Source organism: Corvus hawaiiensis, chromosome 19 (genome assembly GCF_020740725.1).
Source record: "Corvus hawaiiensis isolate bCorHaw1 chromosome 19, bCorHaw1.pri.cur, whole genome shotgun sequence".
NCBI lineage: Eukaryota > Metazoa > Chordata > Aves > Passeriformes > Corvidae > Corvus > Corvus hawaiiensis.
This window is the reverse complement of record NC_063231.1, coordinates 3,126,200-3,151,346: the sequence shown is the minus strand read 5'-3', so window position 1 is coordinate 3,151,346 and position 25,147 is coordinate 3,126,200. Positions and strand designations below refer to the sequence as shown.

Sequence of the window (25,147 nt, the reverse complement as noted above, 5' to 3'; positions counted from 1 at the left end):
CAGGGAGCACCAACTCCTTCCCCTCATTTAAATTCATGCTTTTTTAAATACCAAAAATGCTGTCATGTACTTCAGCTTCTTCCCTTTAAAACTTTCTGTATTAAACACTGGTATTGATTTCTACTCATATTTAACAGTGAAAACTACAAAGATAGTAATTAAGTTTTCCAATTTAACACTGTCTCAAGCCTTCTTACATCATATTTTTGAAGATATTAATAGAGGACCTAAAAATAAGCATCATACAGAGCAGCCAGGAGAGATACCTAATACTCAACAAAATGCAGTCAAGGGGATGAGCACTATGGCTATTTTTAGAAATTTTCTGTTATATAGCAGTTTAAAGACTAATTAATTTTGTGGGAGAAGGAAAAGGTTGAAAATAAAATACATCAAACATGTTACAACTCATTGGTTTGTGGGGCTACACCTCACCTCACCTCTCTGGGCTGGGCCATTCAAGGAGGAGAGCACTGGTTTTGGCATCACTCACTCCAAACTTTTGCTACATTCAAACTGAGGAAGGGATATTAGTTACAATTAAAAATAAATTTATACATAAGTGTATTTATATTATAACATAATATAAAGAATGCCTTAGTGTTCTATTGAGAAAAAAACAGTGGCTCATCATCAAAATCACATACATAGGAAGTCTTCACTTATGCACATTTTGAGGCCTTGATGTTATTTAAAATTAAAACAAAGAATCAAGAAATAAACTGATACATTTCAGAATATTAGAACCTATAATATTTGAGGGAAAATACAAAAGTTCCTTCTAATGTGACTGAAGTTTGATTACATCAAAATTCTGAATAAATCACAGGTTTGGGGTTTAGGGGACCTTAAAGATCATCTACCCTCTCACCATATTTCATTCTTAAATGCCATAATTACACCATAATTCAAGTATAAATAAGCTCTGAAAAATAAAAGTAAGAGATGACAGCACTTAGTTTAAGCAATTTAATTTTAAAGACAATGGGTGAGTTTATTCCCTAAATTTGAGCACTGAATAAAAACTTCAGCTGTGGCATATACTACCTAAATATGGTTTATTATTGAGTGTAAATGAGAATTCAACATTTCTGGAATAATCTGAGGATAAAGTGAGTTTCAACAATATTTATTTATTAGTATCCAACTACCTTGCACCTGAGCTTATGTAAATGACTAAGACACAGAGAAATAACTCACAGCAGGAACAAAACCTTAGAACTCTTCCACAATCAGAGCGGTAATACAGAAATAAAACCCAATTTCCTTCATTCACCCCAGCGTGCAAGCACTGCATTTCTTTCAGTTTCTTAAAATGAGTAAGTAAAATATTCCCCCCCCCCCAACATTCTACATATGGTCACACAGAGCAAGGTTCAGGGTATGTACAGCTTTTGTTACCATCACTGCTAAACTCAGGATAAGAAATCGTTACAATATTTGAGTAATCTATTTACAGGATAACTGACAAAAAGGAAAGGGAGGAAAACATTTACATGAGGAAAAAAAAGTCAGGCAGAAGTATTCAAACAATACCCAGAGCATTTAGTTCAGTCAAATATTTAATGATTTCCAACAACCAACACCTCTGAGAGTGTTAAGAGGAAGGAAACAAGGTGTTTGAAATCATCTTTTTAATTCCTATTGCAATTTCATAAGTGGAAACGAAACCCTGTAAATAACCCACAGGAATTTCTAAGGAGGAGGAAGCAGGGGGTGACACGCACAGGCAGTGCTGCTTCAGAGCTGTCTGCACAGAAACCGACACTGTGAGGCCCAGGGAGAGCTCCTCTGGTGCCAGGATGGGGCTGGCAGCATCAACAGCCCTGAGTTAATTATTTCTAAAGAGCAATAATTAACGGCTGGGGCAGGTGGAGAGCTTTGCTCCACATCTTCCTGTGCAAGGCATCCCAAGTCTTACCACCCAAACCATGAAGGGTGAGGAATTCTCCTGACAAGCTAAAAACAGCACGGCCCTAAGTCAGTTCCCAAATGTTTTAAGCACGTATCAGAAACGTGCTTAAAAGGCTATAAGCATAATGCTTATTTTTCAGATTTTTACCCAGCTCTCAAGGAATAACAGCAAAGTACCTGAGGGCTGGGGGAAACAGTGGTCGAACCACCACAGACTGTGCTAAAAAGTGATGTTTTCTGCCCCAGGCATGTTCAGGTACCCCTGGCAGAGCAGCCCACAGAGCAAGTCCCATGTAGCATGTTAAACCATGTCCCAGTATGTACACAGAGAGTGTCAGAGTTTTCCTTATGTCATAGAAGTTATCCTTCCTTATAACACATCTGTAAATAAAAGGCTGTAATGCTGCGGTATACAAGGAAGGGGTTATTTTTAGCTCAGACCAGTTGACTGTTGCAGTTCAGAGTGTGATCTGAGTGTAATAAAAGACAATTAATCTGATAGTAAATTAAGGGAAAAGATGGAGGTCGCACGGAATTCCGTTATAAATTGACTTCTAGGTGTAACATTAAATGACTTCAGTTCCTACTGAAAGAATTAAAAAATTGTTTCAGAATAAATTTCTGAAATATTTTTTGTTTACGTGAAAGTGACTGACAGTGGCAAGGCAAAATAATAGAAGCCAAAGATCCTATTACTAGTTTCATTATTGATGGAAATTCTAGCATACAAGGCTTTAATGAAATTAAATAGTGCAAACTACATTCACTTATTGCTAATAAAAAAATGAGTAACTGAAAAAATCCCACAAAACAACCTTCTTACAGACTCAACAAGGACTAGAGGAAATGCTTCATTTCAGATAAAATCCGAATAGTAAAAAAGTGGTGAAATACAAAACTGAAGTTTTTCAAATAGATGCAAAGCAGCATCCTGTGGAAGTGTCAGTTTCTTGGAATCCATTCCTTCTCCAGGTGTTCTAACAACACAGAAGACATGGAAGTTTAACCCCAGCTGTTGGCACACTCCAGAGCCACTCCTGTTGCCCTGAGGGGATGCCCAGGCAGGTCCCCAGCTCTCTGCTCCTGGCACTCGCCCTCTGCCCCTTCCCTGATTCCTGTTCCTCATCTCCTCCTCTGTGCTCACAGGAATCCCTTTCCTGGTGGCGCAAACTCAGGGCAGGTCACCTCTTGCCAGGCACAAATTCCTTTCCAGGCTGGGAGAGAGGAGAATGAGCCCACGCAAGTTTCACTCCCTGGGCTGGAGGGGCAGGAAAGGGCAGACTGAGGCACTGCAGGGTGAACTCTCTGCCCTGCTCAGAAGCAGCTGGCACCAGGCACATCTCCAGGTGAAATGATGTGCTCTCTCTCCAGCTTGAGAGCTGCTAAACTAGAAAAAAAATCTGACTCCAATTGAGGCCAAAGGGTGTTCCTGGATGAAAGAAGCTATGTCAGGAAGCCAAAATACTTCTAGAACTAAAGGTTTATAGCATTGCTGCATGCTGTATTTTTAATGTATCTCCGTTTCATTTCATCCGCTTCAAATAAGGAAACATCCCAAGGATGGTGATAGCATGCTGGATTTGTTACTATCTGCAGAAATTAGTTCCTATAAATAGTTTTCCCAGGCTTTTTAAGACACAGCTGTACCAAGTTTCCCCAGAATTGAAATCGCCAAGACATCGATTCACTGCATCATTTGTCACTTCCACAAAGGTTGTGACAGGATCCCAACACCATCCCAGGCTTTTTCTGGAGATGCCTCGTCACACATTTTAATCTTATTATCTGTAAAGATGGAACACCATCTGCAACAAGCTTTTAAATCATTCCTTCTCCAGTAGCAGAATTCAGTGATGATAACAAGATTCAGTGAGCATGACTGGATAAAATTTTACCGTGTTAACCATGACCCAAAAAACAGTGCCATGGTTTAGGAGGAGGATTCGGAATTGCAGGAATATAGTACAAATCTCACTCCAACCTCCACATGTGCTCACTACTTCAGCCCTTACACACAACCTGTCAGCTGCAAAGAGGGATTTTACAAAGCCAGGGCAGATACCATCAGTGCCCATAATAATATCCAAAAAATCTCAGACTCGTAGGGATTTCTCAAGTCAAAACCTGCAATGAACTAAAAGAGAAGAAGCAGCTCACTGACTTCCAACCTAACTACATAAAATATTTAAACTCTGAAATCAGGATTTAATTCACACCTGCCAAGTGAATGATGGAATGACAACACTGGAGCAGAGACAAGCTTGGGTCTGGCACGGGCAGGGTTATTGCAGTTTACAGAAACTCTGCACTGGATTGGTGCCAGCCAAATGGATGATCTTGGGAACAGATTACGTGGGAGCAAGCAGCCGTTGAAAAAGGTACCAAGGACACATTTATTCTCATTTATACAACCCTTGAGTCATGAAGTGTGCTCGAGAAGGCAAAAGAGGTTTAGATGAGAATACATTCCCCGTCAGAAAAGCAAATGGAAGAGTTAAGAAAACATAATTCATTCTTCAGATGTAATAAGTTATGAAAATAATTCCTCAGTGAAAGACAAAATTATCTGGATCTGCTTCTAGGCAATGACCTCCTCTACAATATCCTTCTTGAAAAACTACAACTTCCCACCAGGCCAAAGCTTGCCCCTTATTCTGCAGAACCAAGGGCAAACAGGGGGAGAAGCTCTGCTCAAGCAACACCGTACAGACAGATCACTGCACCACAGCGCAGAATTGCAGGGTTCTGTTCTTATTCTGACTCATTCCTTTAATATTCACACTCCTCAGGACCAGGATCTCGTCAAGCTTAAATACATCTTTGCACAAGACTTTGTGCCCCAGTGATGAAAAACAAAACAAGTCCTGTCTCACGCTTATCTCACATTTATCTCCTTGATCCTGACACAGTCTGTGCAACCCCAGCACTGCTAATGATCCCCATTTTACAGGTGGAGGCAGTATTAGTCTAACATACAAATAAGACTCAAAGCAATTCCATTTTTAGTGTTCTGGAGAGCCTTAAATCAATGACAGAAATGCAGAGTGTTGTCTAAAAACATTTAGGAAAGCCAGACACATTTTTAGTTCGAATACCACAAGCATGTTATGATCTGCAGGTCGAAGTGTGAAGAGACAGCCCAAGGGTGTGCAGACACAGGTTAATTAGCAAAACTAGAACATCTGGATTGCTGATAAATTTCTGTCTTGTAAACACATCAGCAATCTATAAATAAAAAGTTGTGTTATCAGAGATCTTGGTATCCTCTCAAGAGACAGCGTGCAATTTTTTTAACCCTAAAATCACCCACCATCTTCACAACTGGCTCTTTTCAGAAAACTAATGTGGAAACACAGAACTTGAATAACACCTTGGTTTAGTGCATTATTCTAGAGAAAGCCTGAAGTCTTCCGTCAACAGAGAACCCATTTTGGTCACAGCTGTTTTGAAGCCAAGCAAGCTTTAACATTTTACATTGTTCAACAGAATTTTTGTGGAAACTGATCTCACTAAATAACTTAACAAAAAAGATCTACAGAGAGAGGTTTTCATATCCCAACTCAACTTGAATGCAATTCACATTTAAAACCATTTTAAACTGACTAATGAAGGTACTACATGTGTTAAATAATAACCAGTGTTCTACCTCTCCTAAAACCAAAGTCCAAAATGTGCATCTGCAGGAAGATGTTTTTTTTCTATTTTCAGTCTGAAAGTTTTGAAGGCTTCATAACTAAGAGTGCTGAAAGAAAGTGATGTTTTATTCTGTGTTAACAACTAATCCAGGACTCATTATCCTGCTTCAGGGCTCCTGCTTTAAGTGCCACACCCAGGATTTGCCAAGTCCTGGTGCTGTGAGGAACAGGTTAAGAGATGCCTGTGGTGCCTTTGCAGAGAGTGTGAGGTGGGAGGAGGGATCAGGCTGGGAGCTCTGCATCAGGGACACGCAGGAATTAGGACAGGCTGCCGGAAAACTCAGCAGGACATCAGTTCCTTAGAGCAGACATGCAGTCTTCAAAAGCATCCTCATGGCAACTTGGGTTCTGCCATTAAAGCAAATTAATAAAATATCTAAGTTGGGGGCTAAGCAAATGTTAAAGGGTGGATTTGTAGCTTCATGCTTTCCTTTGGAATGCAGAAATTTAAGACGGTGTTCCTGCAAAAATGAGGAGGCAGCATACAAGTCGAGGCTAAATCAGGAATTACAAGCAACGAAACCTGCAAGTTTTAGCTGTTGTAAAGTCACACACAGACAGGCTGCTGCCCACCAACCTGCACAGGGGCAGATCTCAGCTGATAGAAACCCCAGAGCCCAGAATTCACTCACACAACAGTCAGAGAGCCAGAACAGCTGCAGAGAAGCCAATGGACCCAACTCCAACCGGGCCTGCTGTGGTTACTGAAAAGAGCTCATTCACATGGCCCACACTCCCTTGTTCAGCACAGCTGTTTCCAAAGCCACTCCCCAGCCCAGGCATGTTTTTTCCCATCCTATTTCACAAAAGATTTAAACATATTTCCAACAGATGCATTTTGTACTCCGGTAATTCAGTGATATTTCCTGATGACTGGTTAATACAAAAGCTGTGGCTGGTTGCTCCAAAGATTGCATCTGTTACCCTGCATCTCACCATCAGGTCAGAATGAATGTCTGACTGCAGAAAGTGACACCACAGAAGAAGAAATTACTCAAGTTTTAAGCCTCAATGTGGGGAAAAATAATTTGGCCATGCAACAAGAGCTTGAATAAAGGCTTCTATTTTTTCAAAAGATGAGCTAATAAGGGAAGGGAAAAAAAAAAAGAAAACCACAACCTGAAAAGCAACTTAAACATTTTCTAATCAAGTTTACAGATAACACAACAGAAAATATCTCTTGATCATTTTTTCAAGCTAGATCATCCTTGCTCCCCATCACACATTTGATTTCTGAGAGCCCCTTAATTCAATTAACTGCATACAACAAAACAACCTCCATGGGAGGATACATTCACCCTAAAACTCATGGAGAACTACAGAGAGAACTTGGCTCAAGGAGTTTCTCCTACCACAACACACAGCAGAGCCATCACCTGAGCGTTCTGTGCACACAACAGCACAGCAGGAAAAGTCCCACACCAAGTGAGAAGGGCTTACCTGAGGAGAATGAGTTTGAAGTATATCATTTTCTGCTCCATTGATAACTATACCCTAAAACAAGAGGGGAAGGGATGAAAAGTAATCATGTCCATACCATTAAGCCTGGCGTAACTCTATTTGCTGAGGAATGGTGCTGTGGGCTTTTCCTTACAGGGTCAGCACTGTGTGCAATGGTAAATCATACTAATTATTTCACAGGGTGTATTTATGTTTTACACAAGCATAGGGCATGAAGCCATTCTCTGAGCTTCCTAGGAAGCAAGGGTTGCAACTTCTCACTGGTGCTTCTCAATTACTGTTACAAGAGATGTCTGCAATGAGAAATTTTTTTTGCACGATCCATTAAATTTGCTACTTTCTCCTCACAAGAATCCAGTGAATGCTTTAGGTGGTGTTTATAGCTCTGTCCTTACATGCAGCCATAACAAGCATAATTTAAATTATATCAACCATTTATGTGACAGAATATTTTTATGTAAAACTTCAGGAGACGTTATCGTGCTATCATATTGAAATTTCAATACTGAGCTCAAGCAAATAAATTCCACTTCAAAAATTACATCTGGAAAGTGAGAGGATAATATGTGCACGTATCAGCACATCTCATGTCTCTCTAGGTTACTAAACCTCCTGTATCAAGGGCAGCTTGCTTTACTAAATACTAATGCAGAACTCTGCAAAATATGAGGCTTCAGTTATTCAGAGGATCTCTGAACTGCAAATAAAAATAAGCATTAAAGCCCACACTATTAACTACAGATTAAGGTCAGATCCCAACAGTTGTTCCATATAGAAGAATGTAATAGATAAACATTCACTGACTGTGATACTGATCCCTTCTACAAAGCAGATTGTCAGACCGAGGCTTTAAAATTTTTAAGAACATTTATTAGCTCAGTATGAATTCAATCCTACACTCTCACGAAGAACGCAGAACTGGGACAAACTGTGTTTTGGAAGTTCTGGAAAGGCATCACTTATGCACCTGCTGGCCAGCCCAGTTTGCATTCTCTGCTCTGCAAATCTGACGGTTCTAAAATTAACCCCACTGATTTTTATCACTGACTTCCTTTTCATTTTGCTGTGTTAAATGTCAAATGATCCAATGTCTGACACTGCCCTTTTAATTATTACAACCAAAGCTTAAAGATGACACACACACATCCCCTCACCCCTTCAAAGTGAGGCTCAATGAAACACAGGCAACAGTGAGAATTCAAAGGTCAATATTTGCATAAGTGGAATAAAAGCCAAGAAAGCAAGAATTATTAAAATTTTAATTCTATAGTAAGTTCTACAATTAGTACTCTTTCTAATGTATTTAACTTACAAAGTAAGCTTCATAGATAGTACTGAGGACTTCATTAAAATTTACTGAGCTTATTTATCAATGCTTCTTTCAGAAAGCTCATTATAAAAACCTGCACAGCTCCAATTAGACCTCCCAAACGCATTAATGATATATGAGGTCTTTTATTCCCTTCATCAATCTTAGGCTACACATTTACATATATAATCAATACTCCAAAGTTAAGGAATGTCCATAAATTCACGGCCTCGCATCAACAAATTTGTTCACTCAATACCTTCTCACATGGGGTCCCCGTCCCTGTCAGTCACATTAACCCAACCAACCACATTTTATTGCTCTGTAATCAGGATTCAAAAGCGCTTGAGATGACAGGAGCAATAAAAACCCTTGAGATTTTATATGTCCATTATGGTGACTGGGTTGTTTAAAAACAGGAGCTGCAGTTGCAGTCTGTGACTATAAATATGCACAACACCACCACAGAGCCAGGGAAGCTCAGGGTACAGGCAGGAAACAAAGGAATCTAAAGGCAAAGACCCTCTGCAGAAACCAGGAAAGGGATGCAGGGGTGACAAATGTTTGTCTTCCCTCTTCCCAAAACAGAAACAGCTCTATTAGCAAATATTTTACAGTGGTTTATTGCCTTTTCTAGTCTATTTATAAAAAAAGAAACCTGGACAAGGCATACTGAGCAAAGTGAGGTATTTGTGCTCCATTGCGTCTGTCCCAGGTACTAAAGCAGTCCCATGCCTCCAGGTATTCCTGCTTGATGGACTCTCAGGAGAACCCCTGACACTGACAGACCTCGCCTTCAGCACATTTGTTGTCAAGCATCCAAACCCACAGAAACCATGCAAAACATCTGCTGCCAAAAAATGAAGGTGCAGCACTGAATAAAACACAAGCCTTAAATGTTTGTAACATAATGCATTTATATTCTGAAATGAAAGTGATGCCCAGCCTTGTACCAGGTTTAATAATACACAACATAATTCTGTTTTTGCAAAGGGTTCAAAGATGCTCAAGCTCAATTAGATCATCAGCACTTTATATAAACTTGACAACCAAGGTGTTCCTCATTACACAGCATCAGGAGATGCTGACAAGAGTTGGGTTTTGCAGAAATCTTAGAAATGAGCTTTGCTGCCTTGTATGAAAACAAGGGCAGGCATCAGTTTTACAGCTCCACCAGGCACACCTGGGTACCCAAGGCAGAACAAAACACTTAAAAGAACTGCTCAGTGAAACAACAACTGGCAAGAGCACACAGGGAGCACCAGAACGTAAAACCCTCTAATGCAACAGCCTGCTGTGCAGTTGGCATAACGACTGCAGAGCCATTAGGAAACAATACAGCTTCCGAGGAAAATGTATGAAACATATCCAACACTTGCACTTCAAAACCCTCTTCAACGACTACACAGCTTTTCAGTTCTCCTTTTCAGAGGCAAATTGGGGATATTGCTGTACAGGGATAGCATTTACAGACACTGCAGGATCTGTACTGGTGGTGCCAACACACAGGTCAGACTCAGACAAGCAAAGACCTGGAGGCTGCAGTACAGGAAGGACATGGAGCTGTTGGAGAGAGCCCAGAGGAGGCACTAAGGTGGTCAGAGGGATGGAGAAGCTCTGCTGCGAGGAAAAACTGGGAGAATTGGGATTGTTCAGCCTGGAAAAGCAAGGTGACCTAATTGTGGCCTTCAGTACCTGAAGGAGCTACAAGAAAGATGGAGAGAGACTCTCTACAAGGGTGTGGAGCGACAGGACAAGGGGAATGGGTTCCCACTGACAGGGGGCAGGGTTAGATGGGATATTGGGAAGAAATTGTTCCCTGTGAGGGTGGGGAGGCCCTGGCACAGGGTGCCCAGAGCAGCTGTGGCTGCCCCTGGATCCCTGGCAGTGCCCAAGGCCAGGCTGGACGGGGCTTGGAGCAGCCTGGGACAGTGGAAGGTGTCCCTGCCCACGGCAGCAGGTGGAATGGGATGAGCTTTAAGGTCTTTTCCAACCCAAACCATTCTGTGATTCTATGAATACAAAGAAATAAACTACCATGAAAAAAACCACCACTTTTCCCTCTTGATACACTGGGCTAAGAATGATACTTTAGTAAGTTTTCATATTTAAAAACCCACAATATTCCCCAGGGTCCTCAGGCAGTTGCCACAGTTGTGTGTTTGTTCTGGCCATACACTGAGTTAGAAACACCATAAAATACAGTTTAAGCTGCACAAGATTCATTAAGCCTTTACTGTGTTTTAAAGGTTCACAATTTAGGATCTCTCAATAAGATCAGAAGGAATTCTGAGCAATACCTAGGCATCAAACGATTTGAAATAGAACATAAATAAAATCATGTTTTTCTCCATTCTTCCTGTAATGTTCCAGCATTTGTCTCAATGGCACATACTCAGAGCAGAACTGAAAAATACCCACCCAGAGGAATCTACCTATTGTTTTTGCTGCATCCACGTCACTTCTTTTAACAGAGAAATTACATTCTATAAAAATACATCCAGCAGATGTAATTTGCAAAAGCTGATGACAAAAAAGGAAGACATAAAACTGGCATACTTGGAATTATCTCAAATTTAATTAATTCAAAGTTTGCAAACAAGGTAGGAGCAGTCCAAAATCTGACTAATTTTACAGCACATCACAAATTCAATCAGCTAACCTGTCACGATGGAAAAACATGGAAAAAACTGTATATACACCCTTAAAATAAACTCTTCTGCTTAGTTTATTTTTGAGTTTATCATAACAGGGTTATTTTATAACATTTTTTACGAGAGCAAGTTCAGGAATTTGTTAGGCTGAAATCTATCTTATAGAATTCTGGATCAGGAGAAAAATGGAGCTGCCCAGAAGCTGTCAGCACCTCACAGGGTGTCACCTTCAGACACACAAAAATTCTCTGGGGATCAAAGCCTGGATGCAAGAAACTGAAAAGTAGTTCAGGTAAGAGGTTCTAGGGAACAGGAGCAGGTAACACCTCTCCCAGGGAATCAGGAGACGTGATGGAAATGCACACAGGGTGATAGAGGAGGAAAAATAATTATGAGGGGGATTTTTCCCAACAGCAACACCTTAAGAAATAAAGAAACTTAAAATCAACCCACTAAAACACTGATGTACACAACGACTTTGCATAAAATAAGGATTATTTCTGCACTCTCAGAACATAAAGTTTTTTTGTTTTATTTTTTAATATTAAAGGCCAATTTCTTGAAAACAAGAATACTTTGAGGTGGATTCTGGCTAATCCTGCTGAGTAAAAACCAAAATAATAAACCCACACAGACTAGAAGTTGAAAGAAGAGAAAGTATTATTCCAACTCCTCCTTGTACGTGAATAATGGCTTGTTTACTAAGGAGCTGAAATACCACATCCTGCACACATTCCAGGGAAGTTAAAAATGCTGTTAATTTTAAAGGAAAATGAAGAGTGAAATATCTGTGCTTTGGGAAGAGAGTTACCTTAGGAATAACCTTCAGCATTCCTCAAAATGAGAATTTCTATCTGCAGTCCATACCTTGCCCTCATTTAGCAGCAAAATAAGGAAGGCAAGTACTTGAGCCACTTTTTGGAGTCATTAATCCTTTTTAAACATATTCTAAGTAGACACCCTCATGTACATCCTCAGTGGTTTCAAAACCCAGGCACATAGAACCCAATTTCTAAACATCTGATTCTTGTAGATTTAGTATTTGAAAAGGGTGAAAAAAATTGCCACCAGTACTCAGTTGTGCCATCAGTGTAAGGATCATTTAGGGGGATAAAAATGTTGAATTTTCAGAAACACAGTCTTCATAAAATTTTGCCTCAGAATAAATTGCAACTTCCAAATGCAATTACAAGCTTCATTTAGCTATATGGAAACACTGGGTGAGTGTACAAATACTAAGAGCTGTATATAATTCTTCTAATTGAAGTTAAAGACAAGTAAGGAGCAATAGCTGCAACTCTAGTTAAAAATCACTATTTCTTAATATGGGCTATTTTCTTAGCAAAAAGAAGACAGCTTGACAATTGCTACACAAGGCAAATAAAGCCTTGAATGTGCAATTTGTGTTGATCACTGTCCGTCCACTGACACTTCTGACAGTGGGAAAACTGTGACTGTAAATGATGAGCAAATCTAAATCTTGACAGGCCATTGTATAAAGACAAGTATTAATTAGACTTTTGCAGCTTCATTTTAAAAAGTAGCGAACTAAGAGAGCAATAATGATTATATTTTTGGTGTTGCTGGATGAATTTGCACTTTTAGTTCAAACAGTATGTTTCTGTATCTCTAAGTGATAAACAAAAAAGGACATTTTGTAAACTATACAGGACAGAAAAAATAATAATTCCAGTAAACTTCTACATTTATAAGTACGTAGTCCAGATTTCTAATAAAGGTCATTTGATGAAAAGATTTCAATTAATACAGCAGTGCGATCTCAAAATCTAAATTAAGTCAACTAGAAGATAACCTGAAAAAAACCCCTATGTGCCTGCAGTACCTTATAGTCTGTATTATGTAATTGCAAAATGGAACAAAAAAACCCTCATGTAAATCAAATTCTAATTAAGAAACCAGAATAAACAACACCGAAATGCACAGAAAGTTACATATGCATATGTTTGGCTGCCTGACTTAGAAGGTAAGAGTTATGAATCACATTTGTGGAAGGCATTATTCATAAATAGCTGCAATTGAAAAATTAACAGCTGATAACCAGCTCCAAGCATTCCCAGCCTCTGCAAGCCTTCAACAGGCACTGCTGGAAACAGTTAGAATTAAAATGTTCAGCATCTACAAGAATTTAAAAACACTTAAAGGGTAGTTCCTGTTATTAATTATACACAAGAGAGTCCTTCTCTCTTAGACTTTCATGCTTTCTACTGCAGATGTAAAAGCTGAGGAACTGCACCTAAAGTATTTATTAAATAACTTATTATTTTTATCTCTCACCCTAAAGAGAAACAACCCACAAAAGCAAACATAAAAGAAATAATTATTGATGCATCCCAACAGGGAAATCTGTTTTCTTCATCTTTCTGCAACTTTCTTTCCAACACTCCAATAAATTCTGCTCACAGCATCCGCAAAAATCTTGTATCAAATGAGCACCATATGTGGCTATGTAACAGCAGCTGATGTGCAGGATTACACCAAGGCAGAAGGAAAAATAAAGAACATGCCAAACTTTATCTTGCCCATCCTCGAAATGATTTATCTGTCAACTTGGGATAAGCTATTACTCCCACATGTTCAATTAGAAGCTGAGGAGCTTCACAGAATTACACCCAGGGCACCGGAACAGTCAGTGTCTCTACTGGAACACAGGGCTGGGATATCTGACCAATCCAAGTAAACAAAACAAAACAAAACTTCACATGTTAGAAGTGTGGGAAGGGTGAAGATGACTTTGCTCTTAAAACGTAATACAAGAAAAAATGTTTGCTGCAAGATAAGATTTAATGTTGGAGTTTTGATGAGCGCAGTATCACCAAGGAAATTTTCTAGAAAAACAGGCATACAGTGGTATATTTATTTATTTTACTGCCATGTTCAGTGTTGAATGAATTATATATTTAACTGTATATTGAGCATCAAGGATCACAGACTCATTTAAGCTGGAAAAGCCCTGCAAGATCATAGAACAGTTTGGGTTGGAAGGGACCTTAAAGCTCATCCAGTGCCATGCCCTGCCATGGGCAGGGACACCTTCCACTGTCCCAGGCTGCTCCAAGCCCTGTGCAGCCTGGCCTTGGACACTGCCAGGGATGCAGGGGCAGCCTCAGCTTCTCTGGGAATTCCATTCCAGGGCCTCATCACCCTTTTAGTAAAGAATTTCTTCTCAATATCTAATCTAAACCTGCCCTCCTTCAGGCTTATCACTACACACCCTGGTGATCATCGAGTCCACCCTTAACCCTGCCAATGCCACCACTAAACCATGTCCCCAAGTGCAACATCCACGTCTTTAAATCCCTGCAGGAATGGTGACTCACCCCGATCTATTCAATGTATTGACCTTCTGTGAATGCACGTGGTTGTAGTAACAAAGACTCCTCACCAACACAGAGGCACCTTCTCTGTCCTGCTGTTCCTTCTACCCAGCTACGATGCTCAGGGACAACATGTCCCCTTCCCAGCACACAAGGCAATGGCTGAAGGCACAACCTACATGTCTGCAGAGTCAGGTAATGCTCCAACAGGAACGCACGTGTAGAGGAAAGAGCTCTGAACTAAGCTCCCAGTTTCAGGGCTTTTATGTCTGATGAGCTGCAGTGGGATCCAGGAACCAAAACCCTCTAGCACCTGCTCTGTAGCACCCAAAGGAAAACCACTTTTCATGCTCCAAGACCACCCAGCAACACAGACAAAGCTGGGATGACTGCGATACACATTTCCAAAGGGCTCTGAGCCAGCACTGATGTATCTGCACTCATTAAGACTCAGGAGTTTCACCCATCACTGCTGTTCTCAGGAAAAACTCGGAGCATGGACAATTTTTCAAAGATATCTCAGAGTTCACCTGTGGAAATGGGAACAGAATCTCAACTTTCACAGGCATCAGCAATTAACAGCACCATATTTCCTCATAAAATGGGTCAGATGTTGCAAAAGTAAGGACAGCTAAAAGAGGGGAAGAACAATAAATGGAAGCTGACAAGACAAATGAACAACAAGCATCTTATCTCCAAATTATCTGCAGATCAGTAAAATTACTGCCCTTTGAGAAGCGGTCACAGATGCACAGTCCACAGATCAGGCTGAGGGCAAAAGGCCAATGGAAAGGACAAAGGAGAGAGGAATCACGGAAACTGTGTGCAGATACAATTTCTGCTCCCAGGCGCTATTTATTATTTTGTTTGGGTTGTGATTTTTGGGGAGTGCGTAACTATTTGGGTTTTGCTCCGGGGGATTCCATTTTGGAACAGATATCTCCAAGTTATGCACATGAAAATACATTAGCGAGGCAGCTGCTGTAAGTGTATTTTTACTGAGTTCCCATTTCAGAAGATTTCATGCTTACTTTTAAGCTACATCACAGCTTTCCACAGAATTAATTTCCCAATCTCAGGCTTACAGCAACATTAGTTAATGTAAACTGTAGCACATGACAAATAACACAAAGAGCACAAAGGAAAACACCCACATTGTTCAAGCCCTGGTCTGTAATACCCCATCTCACCACAAAAACAAAAATGATACAAGAGAAGCAGTTCTGGCATAGAAAGGGGAACTTGCTTTGTGTCTTGTCCACCCTTCGGCAAAAACGTTTCCACGTAAGGAAGACAAATTATTTTTATGAGAAGCAACACAGCAATGCAATAGGTTTTTCTTTCTTAGGTTACAAAGGAAAGTGAAGATTGTAAAAGGAAGAAACTGTAGGGGAAACACAGCCATCAGGATGGAAAACCAAGAACTAAGCCTTGATCCGCACACAAAGAAAAGAACAAATGATGCTGCTTCCACTATAAATACGTTATATCACTACTGAGGATTGACGTAAACTCTGTCAGCCAGGTTGGAGGTGGTCATTTTCATTGGTTTGAATCTTCAGATCATAGAGCATTAAAAATTAGTTTCTCAACCACATCACTACAGAGACCTTTAATACAACATTTTTAATGAAAATGCATGATTTAAAAATGAGGTGGCATCAGGCGGTTCTTTGGTCTTTTTCTTGTAGAAGGGAGGTCAAGAACCATCAGATAAAAGATAAACAATGTAGAGGAAATGAAGTGCTGGTTTGATGTGCCAATATTACAAGATTTGAACATTAAAAACTAATAAAATGCCCCCATTTCCCTTTTTAGTGAAGGAATTGCTGTAGATGTCTGCCAAGTCCAGACCCGGCATGGCACGAGCTGTTCCAAAAAGCTTAGGACAACAGTGAAAGGTAAAATTCAACATTCAGAGAAAAATAATCTGCAAATAAATGGAGGGAAGACAGAAAAAACAGTGGAAAGAGCAATAGTTGCCCAGATTAGTGAAGCATAATGATCTGCCTTAATTGATTTCTCTGGTTTTTATTTATGTAAATTAGAAAACAAACATGCAACTCTTCCTTAGCTCATTATTATCCTTAAGCCAAATGTATTTCACAGCTGAACTACAGCAGCATATTGCACTTCAGTAAAGCCTGCAGCAACCATGTAAAAAAGGGAAAACTTGCTGTTAATGACTAAGAATTTTGACCATTTAGGAGAGAATTAACAACAGGCCCTTAATCAGGAACATGAGCTGATCACATTCATATTACTGTAACTAAAAATATTTTTGCCCTGAGGAAGCTTGATGAGCCTTCAGTGCTGAACTTAAAACAACCTCTAAACCTACATAAATACATGTTCTACAACGTTTGCTCTTCACATCTTAGTGAGCTCCTATTTGTTGAGCTCTGTTCACCAGAAAAATGCTTCTTACAAATCGAACAGAAAGAAACAAGTATAGGTTACACTCGGAGTGTAACAGTCTATCAAAAGAATGATGAAGCCAAAATTTAACTTAATTGCTTGGTTAATTTAAAGTCTGCTGTCTCAAAAGAGGAACTTTCATGCTGTGGCAGATTGAAAAAGGTTTAAATTATTCCATTTTTCACATTGCTCTTGCAGTATTTCCAGGTGCACATCAGAGGGAAGCTTTCAGTGCTACAGACAGCTTGCTGGGCTGCTTGACAATGTAAGAAAACAAAACAAAGCCATAACTCCCTGGAATAATCCTCCCATCGTGTTTGCACTGCCACAGAGACAATCAACAGCAAACAGCAAAAGCAAAACAGCAGAATGAGAGCTCCTGTTTCACAAGCACAATATTTAAAATACTTCATGTTTCTATAAATCAACAATAAACCACAAATATCAAACCACAAAATGCTTTCTTATAACAGGAATAAAAATTTCACAGAATCCCAGAATCTTGAGGTTGGAAAAGACCTCCCAGACCATTGAGTCCAAACTGTGAGCAATCCCCACCTTGTCCCAGCCCAGACCACTCAGTGCCACATCCAGGCATTCCTTGGACACCTCCAGGGATGGAGACTCCAAACCTCCCTGGGCAGTCCCTTCCAGTGCCTGACCATCCTTTCTGTGAAGAAAGTCTTCCTGAATTCTACCCCTAGGAGAACATTAATCCATCTGAAGTCTTCCAAGTGCGTTTTGAAACTCACACATGACCAAAAAACCAGACATTTTCCACTGTTAATTTATGATCCCAAACCCCTTTCTCTAAAAAACTTATTTCCAATGATGCAACAGAATTCTGCCTCCTCTCCATGCAATAACACATCCCTGGTCCTGGCTGTAAACCCAAGCAGCCCTTCTGAGGATCTGTTTGCTGGAATATTCAGCAGCCACATTAAAATACACCCATCAAGAAAGAGAAACTACATCGGATGTGGACTGTCTCTTGCTGAACGTCTGTGTGGTAATAATGCAATTGTACTTGACCCTCTGCCACATGCAGGGCAATTAAAACCACACCAAAATTTAATTTGCTGTCTTTTGCAAATTCATAAGGATCCCATAAAAATTAGGAGGTGGAAAAAAATTACCTTGCAAAATGTTTTAAGAAAATAAATTGAAATAATTCTCTTCAATTCCAAAGAGATCATTTAAATGCCTTTACCTAATGCTGAACTGAACACTACAGCAGAAACAGGCATCAAAATCTGAAAACAAAAGTGATGACATACAACTGAAAACATGTTCCAAGGCTCAAAGCAAGCCCAGTGAAAAAAAGGTATTAATGGTCCAAAATCAGATCATTTCACTATAGCACAGTTTCAATTCTAATAAAATCTATATTAAAATATTAAATTAAAATATTTCTTTTGAGGGCATATCTTAAAAATAAAACTAGGACTGTATTTTGTGTGACACTTTTTAAATGGAAGTTTTAAAAATACATGAAAACATACCACACTTGCTGCAATACTTAAAACTGCATAAAAGCTAAGACCTGTTGTTTAATTAAAGAATTCTAATGCAAATATTCATAGGATTGTCATTTTTATAGTAGAAACATCATCTGAGTGTGGTGTGACTGTTGTGGGCCTTTCCTCTTCCCTCTGGTATCAAAGGCCGGAAGAATTTCAAACAACTTTGGAAATAACCAACCCCCCCCCAGCTCTGAATTCTGCCTGACATCAAGTTTTTGCCTAGTGGGAGATTTTACAACACTGTTGAAAAGAGAATAGAAAAGACTTTTTATAATGGAAACACTGATGGACCAAGAACTATGGTCATGCTAAGAGCTGTCACTGCAATATTCCTTCTTTCATGTCATACTGAGAATTCCATTTTATTCTCCATTTGGCATTCTTCTCTGTAAAAGTAGTCACTTCATTATAGAAATCTGGGTTTTTTTCTGCAGCCTACCTTCTAGTTTCACACTTTTCATTTTAATTCTTCATGTTCTCAGTAATTTTGATCAGTAATTTGTCTTTCCAGCTTTAGCTGGTGGCTTTTCAGACAGAAACATCAGAAAGCTGAACTGAAAAAAAATTGATTCAGCAGCTTAACTTCATCATGGAAGTTTTATTTTTCAAGAGTATTATCCCAAGAGTATGAACTCTGATTTTGAACACAATCAGGTTTAATAAATGATGGCTAAAAACCCCATTACTTAAACTTATTAGTGCACCACCAACAGCTTGATAAAGAGCATATAAAATTAGAACATTTCTTAGAGATTTTAACTAAGGACACAGACAAAACCACTGAATACAACAGTCTCCAAAGAGAAACTGTAGAATCTTGCTCTAATACAGACAAAAGTCAGGTTTGAACATATTTAGATTCATAAAAAGTATCACATCTGAAGCATTTAAAAATAAACAGAGCTGCTCTACTGTGTTTACTCTTGTTTGTGTCCATGAATGGTATCTGCAGGGGAAACAAGACTGAATTCAGAACTTCAGCTGGCTTTGTACAGATCAGTCCTCACCAGCAGAACTGTTCCTGGCTCATTGGAATTACAGTGGTGGAAGGAATTCCAGGCAGAGAATCCAAACCCCTGGAGATGAGCTGCCATGGCAGAGTGGATCTGTGGCCCAGATCCTGCTCAGACTGAGCCCCCAGCTCCCAGCTGGGAGCAGGAGAAAGTCAGCACTGTGCAAGCTGCAAAAGCTAAGCTGGATAACTGCACCATTTAAATGCAGCCCCAATTATTTTCTGTACACCAACAGAAATCTGTAATGAACCTTTAAACAATTCCTGAGCTGGGAACTACTGAGCTGTCCTGAACGGGATTGAGGAAATGCCATCCCACTACCAACTGAGCACTACACACTCATCTACAGCACTGCTTTGGGTGCGATGGGGGGCAAGAAACTCGAGGATATGTACAAAATTTAATATTAATGTTTTGGGGCACCAAGGAAAAGTCATGGATGTCTGCTTACCTCCATCAGGAAATGCTGTGTGTGTCTGCAAGACTCTACTTGCAGAACGAAAACTTATTTATTGCAAATCTTTAAAAGGCAGTCTTTGACATCCACTTTCTCAAAGGTGTAATTTCAAGAAGCATCAGCTCACATCAACTTCCATGAAAATACCACAGAATCCATAATTTCATTGACTGCTAAGTAAAAGCAACATTCAGGATAGTCAAATGTGCTCTAAGGCAAGAGCAAATGTCCATTAGAAATGTCATGAAAGAAACAACGAAAAGGCCAACTAATGAGTACACAATGTGCAGCTGCAGGAGAAGTGACAGGGAGAAGATGGAAAAGAGAAAGGGACAATAGAAAGGCTCATCGTAATTAAGCAAACATATGACAAAGAAAAAAAACCTGCACTAGTTGGGTGTGGTTATTTCATGATTAAATGCTAAATAACGGTAAGAATCTGGCAGAAATACAGGCTGTGTGAGAATACAGCATTTACAGTTATCTTACACTACAGCAGCTTTCAATTTCTCAGGGTTAGCAGATTTTATTAAATCAGTGATTTTATACAAGTGGATTTTTTTTTTCTGTAATTCAGTATTACATAAGACAGAATTGTCCTGTCCTAATACAGAGTTAAAGCCAAAGGTCCTCCCGAACACGCATTGTATGAAAATGAAAACCAGGGACTTTGGGTTATGAAAAGAAGCCATATGACTAAAAAGTGAATCCATTTTCCAAAACGCCCACACAGACAAGAGCTTCTGATGAGAAAAATGATCTCTGCAAAGCTAAATTGCACAGATTATTTCCATGAAAAGTCAGAATCATGCAGATTATACGACATTTACCGCGCTGAGATTTAAAAAAGTAACCCACCAACTTTTTATATTATTACAGTATGAGTAATTACTTGATTGTTCAATATAAATATCAATAATTATTTAATTGGATAATTGTCTTCTTTTAGAATTTACACAGGCAACGATGCTTGCTTGGTTTTTTCAGGATTGTTTCTCTCTTGCTGCTGGCAAGTTTTGGGTACCTTCAGAACGAGGTGCAACCACCTGTGTGTGCCAGCAAAGCAGTTGTGGCCTACCTTGGCACTGGAATCCTTGCTTCCCAAATCCCCTGCAGAAAGAAGGAAAAGACTGCCTTAGTATATTTAGCTTTAATTTCTACTCAATGATCTCTAAAAACATAAAAATAGCTTCATATTAAATTACTTCAGGTTTTGCTACGACAGCAACAGATTTTCAAATACACAACACAGACCAGCCCACCCATTTCAAAGCAGAGAACAATAGCTGTCACCAGCTCTGTAATTTCAGCTTCTGGCAACAATTTTTTTATTATTATTATTTTACAAGCTATTTTGGATCTACAATTATCATCATCTGTGATTACTGCATAATATTTCAACTCGTTTAATGCCACATGTATATTTAACAGCCACGTAAAATACTCCAAGTTCCAGCAAAGGCACATAAAACAAACTAGACTTGGGTTTTCATCCAAATTTTAGGATTACAAGCTGGTGTTATGAGCCTCAGCTAGAGTCCAGCCGTTTGCTGTGTGGAAAGCAGGCAGGTTAAAGGTTTTGCTTGTTTCAATATAAGTGAGAAGACAGGCCCATGATTTTCATACTGATTATTCTCCAGCTTCCTTGCTCCATTTCCATAACAAAATACAAATGTGTGTGTAACACTTCTGCAATGAATACAGTGACAGTGGTATCCAGAGATCCAACACATTTTATACCTCTGGCAAACTGCACTGCTGTGGATTTATTCGTTTATCTTTAAGCATTTACCATTTTCTTCCCACAAAAATAACTGTTTTGAGTATCCTGCCTATAAACATTTCTCTGCCTTTTCCCCCTTCTTTGCAGCCTGTTTTTCATCTGGAGAGCTGGAGCCGCTCACACTCAAACCCAAACAGACAAAAGCCGTGAGCTGGAGAAGCTGTGTGCAATTAACAACACGTGGTTTAATTATCAACTTTATGGAAATGATTTCTTAAAAAAAAAAAAAAACCAACAACAATTTCTCCCCTTTATTTAATTATTTATGGAAGAGACAAAACCTTCAGTGCACTCTTACTTCAGGTGGAAGCTGAAATGACACAGCTTAGAGAATTTCTGTACATTTGTGTGCACAAGTCACTACTTGTTGTTGCTCTAAGAAAACCTAAACTAGGAAAACCAGGAGAAAAATCAAATTATTTGTTTTCTTGGCAGCACACATGCCTATATTGTCACTCTGATGCTGTTCTCACTCATCTTCACAAAACTCAAAAGCTGGAAGTGTGGAAATGCAATCATAGGAAAGCTGATGGCGGGACTAAGAACATGAAACAGACTTTAGATAATTGTGGTCCTTTGAAATAGACTTATTTGCAGACCTTCCTTTTTTATCTACTCCAGAAGCAGGGCTGTTCCTCAGTGTCTGAGCTGAATCCCTGCAGAGCTGCAGCCCATTCCACTCCCCAAGCAGTTACAATGTAATTTTTAAGTAAAAAGTCTTAAAAAAATATTGACACTCCAGAAACAGAGTGGAGAGTGAAAGTTGCTGAAGAGGATAACACAGCACTAAACTATTTTGGTAAATATTAGCTGATAAAATGTAATCTAAGGAAATAATCTATTTGTGTAGCTCATTGAAAGGTTGTGTTTACTATTCTTTATACCTCCAAACATACATTGATTGACACAAGTCATTTTGGAAACAGACGAAGCCCTTTCAGTGGTGCGCGATGGTTGTCTGAGACCAGTCCATCTCCAAATTGGAAAATGAAACAAATTTTCAAGTTGTCAGATGCTCTTCTAAGGAATGTGAAGAGCTTCCTCAGGCTCAGTAGGCAGGACAAGGCAAGAGCACAGACACTCTTGCCACCTGTCAGGCACAGGATACCCTTTCACTTCCAAACCCATCCTGTCATTCGTGACAGAGCTCTGCTTTGTTTTATAATTGTGCTACTTAAGTGCACAAACACCGCTCGGCAATAACCCTGCAGCGGTTTTTCACACCTCTCAACTCATTCTGGTTTAGATTAACTTTGAAGCAGTTTCTGAAGGTCTCTCACTTTTACCATACCCAACTCCAATTTTTTTTTTTTTTTTTGCAACTAGGACAAAAGGAAAAAAAAGTTAAAAAGAAAAAGGAAAAAAAAGTCATAAAGTTGACTTGTTTCTCCTGCAGTCTACCATCTCAGCTTTTCTTCCTTACCCTGCAAATATATTTCAATCATTTTTGGCACAAGCACAGTCTTTGCTTCAGCATGCAAGCAGAGCAAAACTGACGGAAGAAGGAAAAGGTCCGTGTCCAGACACAAACACACATGAAAAGAGCAAGAAGCGTGCCACGGACACAAAGCCAGCTGCGTGCAGACCCATCTAGACCTTTCACAACTTTGGCCAAAATAAGTCACAGATCTCGTTTTCGGCAACCAGACCTGCAGCGCAAACTTGAGCAGCGGAGCAGGGCTGGAGCGAGGTGAAGGAGGGGAATCCCGAGCTGTTTGTGCTGCACGGTCCCTACAGGTACAGGACCCCCGAGGCTCTCACGGTTCTTGCCGAGCCCGGGCCGGGGCCGCCGCTCCTCGCACGGGGCGCGGAACAAGCGCAGAACGGCCCGGCCTGCGCGGAGCTGCCGCCCTGCCCCGCCACGCACGAACTCATGGGTGTATTTTTCCCTACCAGCTTAGCAATGCGGGTGTTGGTAGGGAGTTTTCCTGCCCTCTCAAGCAGGAACCCTTCTCTCACAAAAACCACTCCTCCCTTTCCTCGGCGCGGACCGGAGCAGCGGTGTCACGGTGCCTTCCCGGCCTCACTGCCCGCCCTCGGGCAGCAGGAGGGAACAGGGCAGGCACTGACCAGGAGCTGAGGCTAGGTGACCCAAGTTCTGCCACCCAGCAACGCCCCAGTCTGACACGGGCACCCTCCGTCCCAGCACGGCTGTGCCTGGCTGAGCCCCCCAGCCCGGCTCCGCTGAGCAGAACCGGGGACAAGGGGTGAAAAACACAGCTCTGGACCGTTTGGGAAGCGATGGCCCCAGCGCGGGTCTCCAGACCCTGCTGGGCTCTGCGACCGAGCGCCGGCAAGTTTGGAGACTCCCCCGCCCCGAAAGCGGGGTGCGCACAGCCCCGGGCTGGGGCCCCCCGAGCAGCGTCAGCCGCACACAGCCCACCGGGAGAGGGATGCGACAGCGCCAGGGCAGCGAGGGGACAAGGGGGGTCACCCACACCGGGGTCACCTGCCCGGCCCCGGGGGGAGCGGCGGCACCGGGAACCGTCTGCCCGGGGGCGCGGCGGGTGGGCAGGGAAGAGAAGGGAGGGCAGGGCGGCTCACCGGAGCCGGGCACAGCGCCGGGGCTGCCCGGGGTGGGGAATCCCCCACGGCAGAGCGGGCCCGGGCGGCGGCGGGCGCGAGGGGGGGGTCTCACCAGATGAAGTCGGTGCAATGGCTGCAGAAGGTGGGCTGCTTGAAGAAGCGCGCGATGAATTTGTGCTCCTTCACCTCGTGCACGTTCTTCTGCCTCAGGGCGCCCTTGCGAGCGAAGCGCCGCGCCGCCTCCGGGTCGGCGCCGGGCTCGGAGCCCGGGAACACGTCGGCCATAGCGCCTCCTCCCCACCCCCCGCCGCTCCGGGAGTCGCCGCCCCGACGTCCGCCCCGTCCGGCGGCCGCCGAGCCTCTGGCAACGGCGGCGCTGGGCGCTGCCTCCCGCTCCCAGCCTGACGTCGGAGCGGAGGAGGATCCCAAGCCCTCTCGCCGGCTGCTCCGCCCGCGGCTGAGCGAGCGAGCCCCCGGCCGGGGCGGGGCGGGCGCGGTGCCGCCCCCGCCGGGGAGCGCCGGGGGGGAACGAGGAGGGCGGCAGCACCTGCTGGCACTCGTCAGCTCCCGCACCGGGGAGCTCTCTTACACGCACACCGGCTGCTCTCACACACACCAGATCTCCCCGCACACCCCGCTTCTCTCACTCACGCATACCAGCTCCCCCCAAAACGCACCGGTTCCACTCACGCACACACCGGTTCCCCATCTCTCTCACATTCACCTACACAGGCTTCCCTCACACACACACACACACACACACACACACACAAGCTTCCCTCAACTCTCACGCACACGCTTAGAGGTTCCCTTAAAACACACACACACACAGAGTCTCCCCTATCACTTTCTCTCTCTCTCTCTCTCTCCCACACACACTCACACGCAGAGGTTCCCTTATCACACACAGACAGAAGATCCCCTCGCACATACACACACAAAGAAGGCCCCCCTCTCGCTTTCACACACACAGAGGTTCCCCTCACACCCCCTGCACACAGACCGGCTCCTCTCACTCCCCCCCCCCAGCTCTCTCCATGCACACGCAGACTCAGCAGC

The 25,147-nt window shown here is 41.7% G+C and overlaps 1 protein-coding gene across 2 annotated transcripts in view; it reads right to left on the bottom strand.

Moving 5' to 3' along the window:
* The window catches only part of PRKCA (protein kinase C alpha), a 153,774-nt gene extending 129,327 nt beyond the window's left edge, over positions 1–24,447 (bottom strand). The window contains exons 1-2 of one of the 2 annotated variants that reach the window (XM_048324113.1): positions 24,201–24,447; positions 20,858–20,889 (exon numbers count right to left, since the gene is read on the bottom strand). In XM_048324113.1, coding sequence (XP_048180070.1) covers positions 20,858–20,889; positions 24,201–24,373 — 205 coding nt within the window. In that variant the 5' untranslated portion in view covers positions 24,374–24,447. The remainder of the gene's footprint in view (positions 1–20,857; positions 20,890–24,200) is intronic. The other variant, XM_048324114.1, reaches the window with a different exon arrangement.
* Between the last annotated feature and the right edge of the window lie 700 nt (positions 24,448–25,147).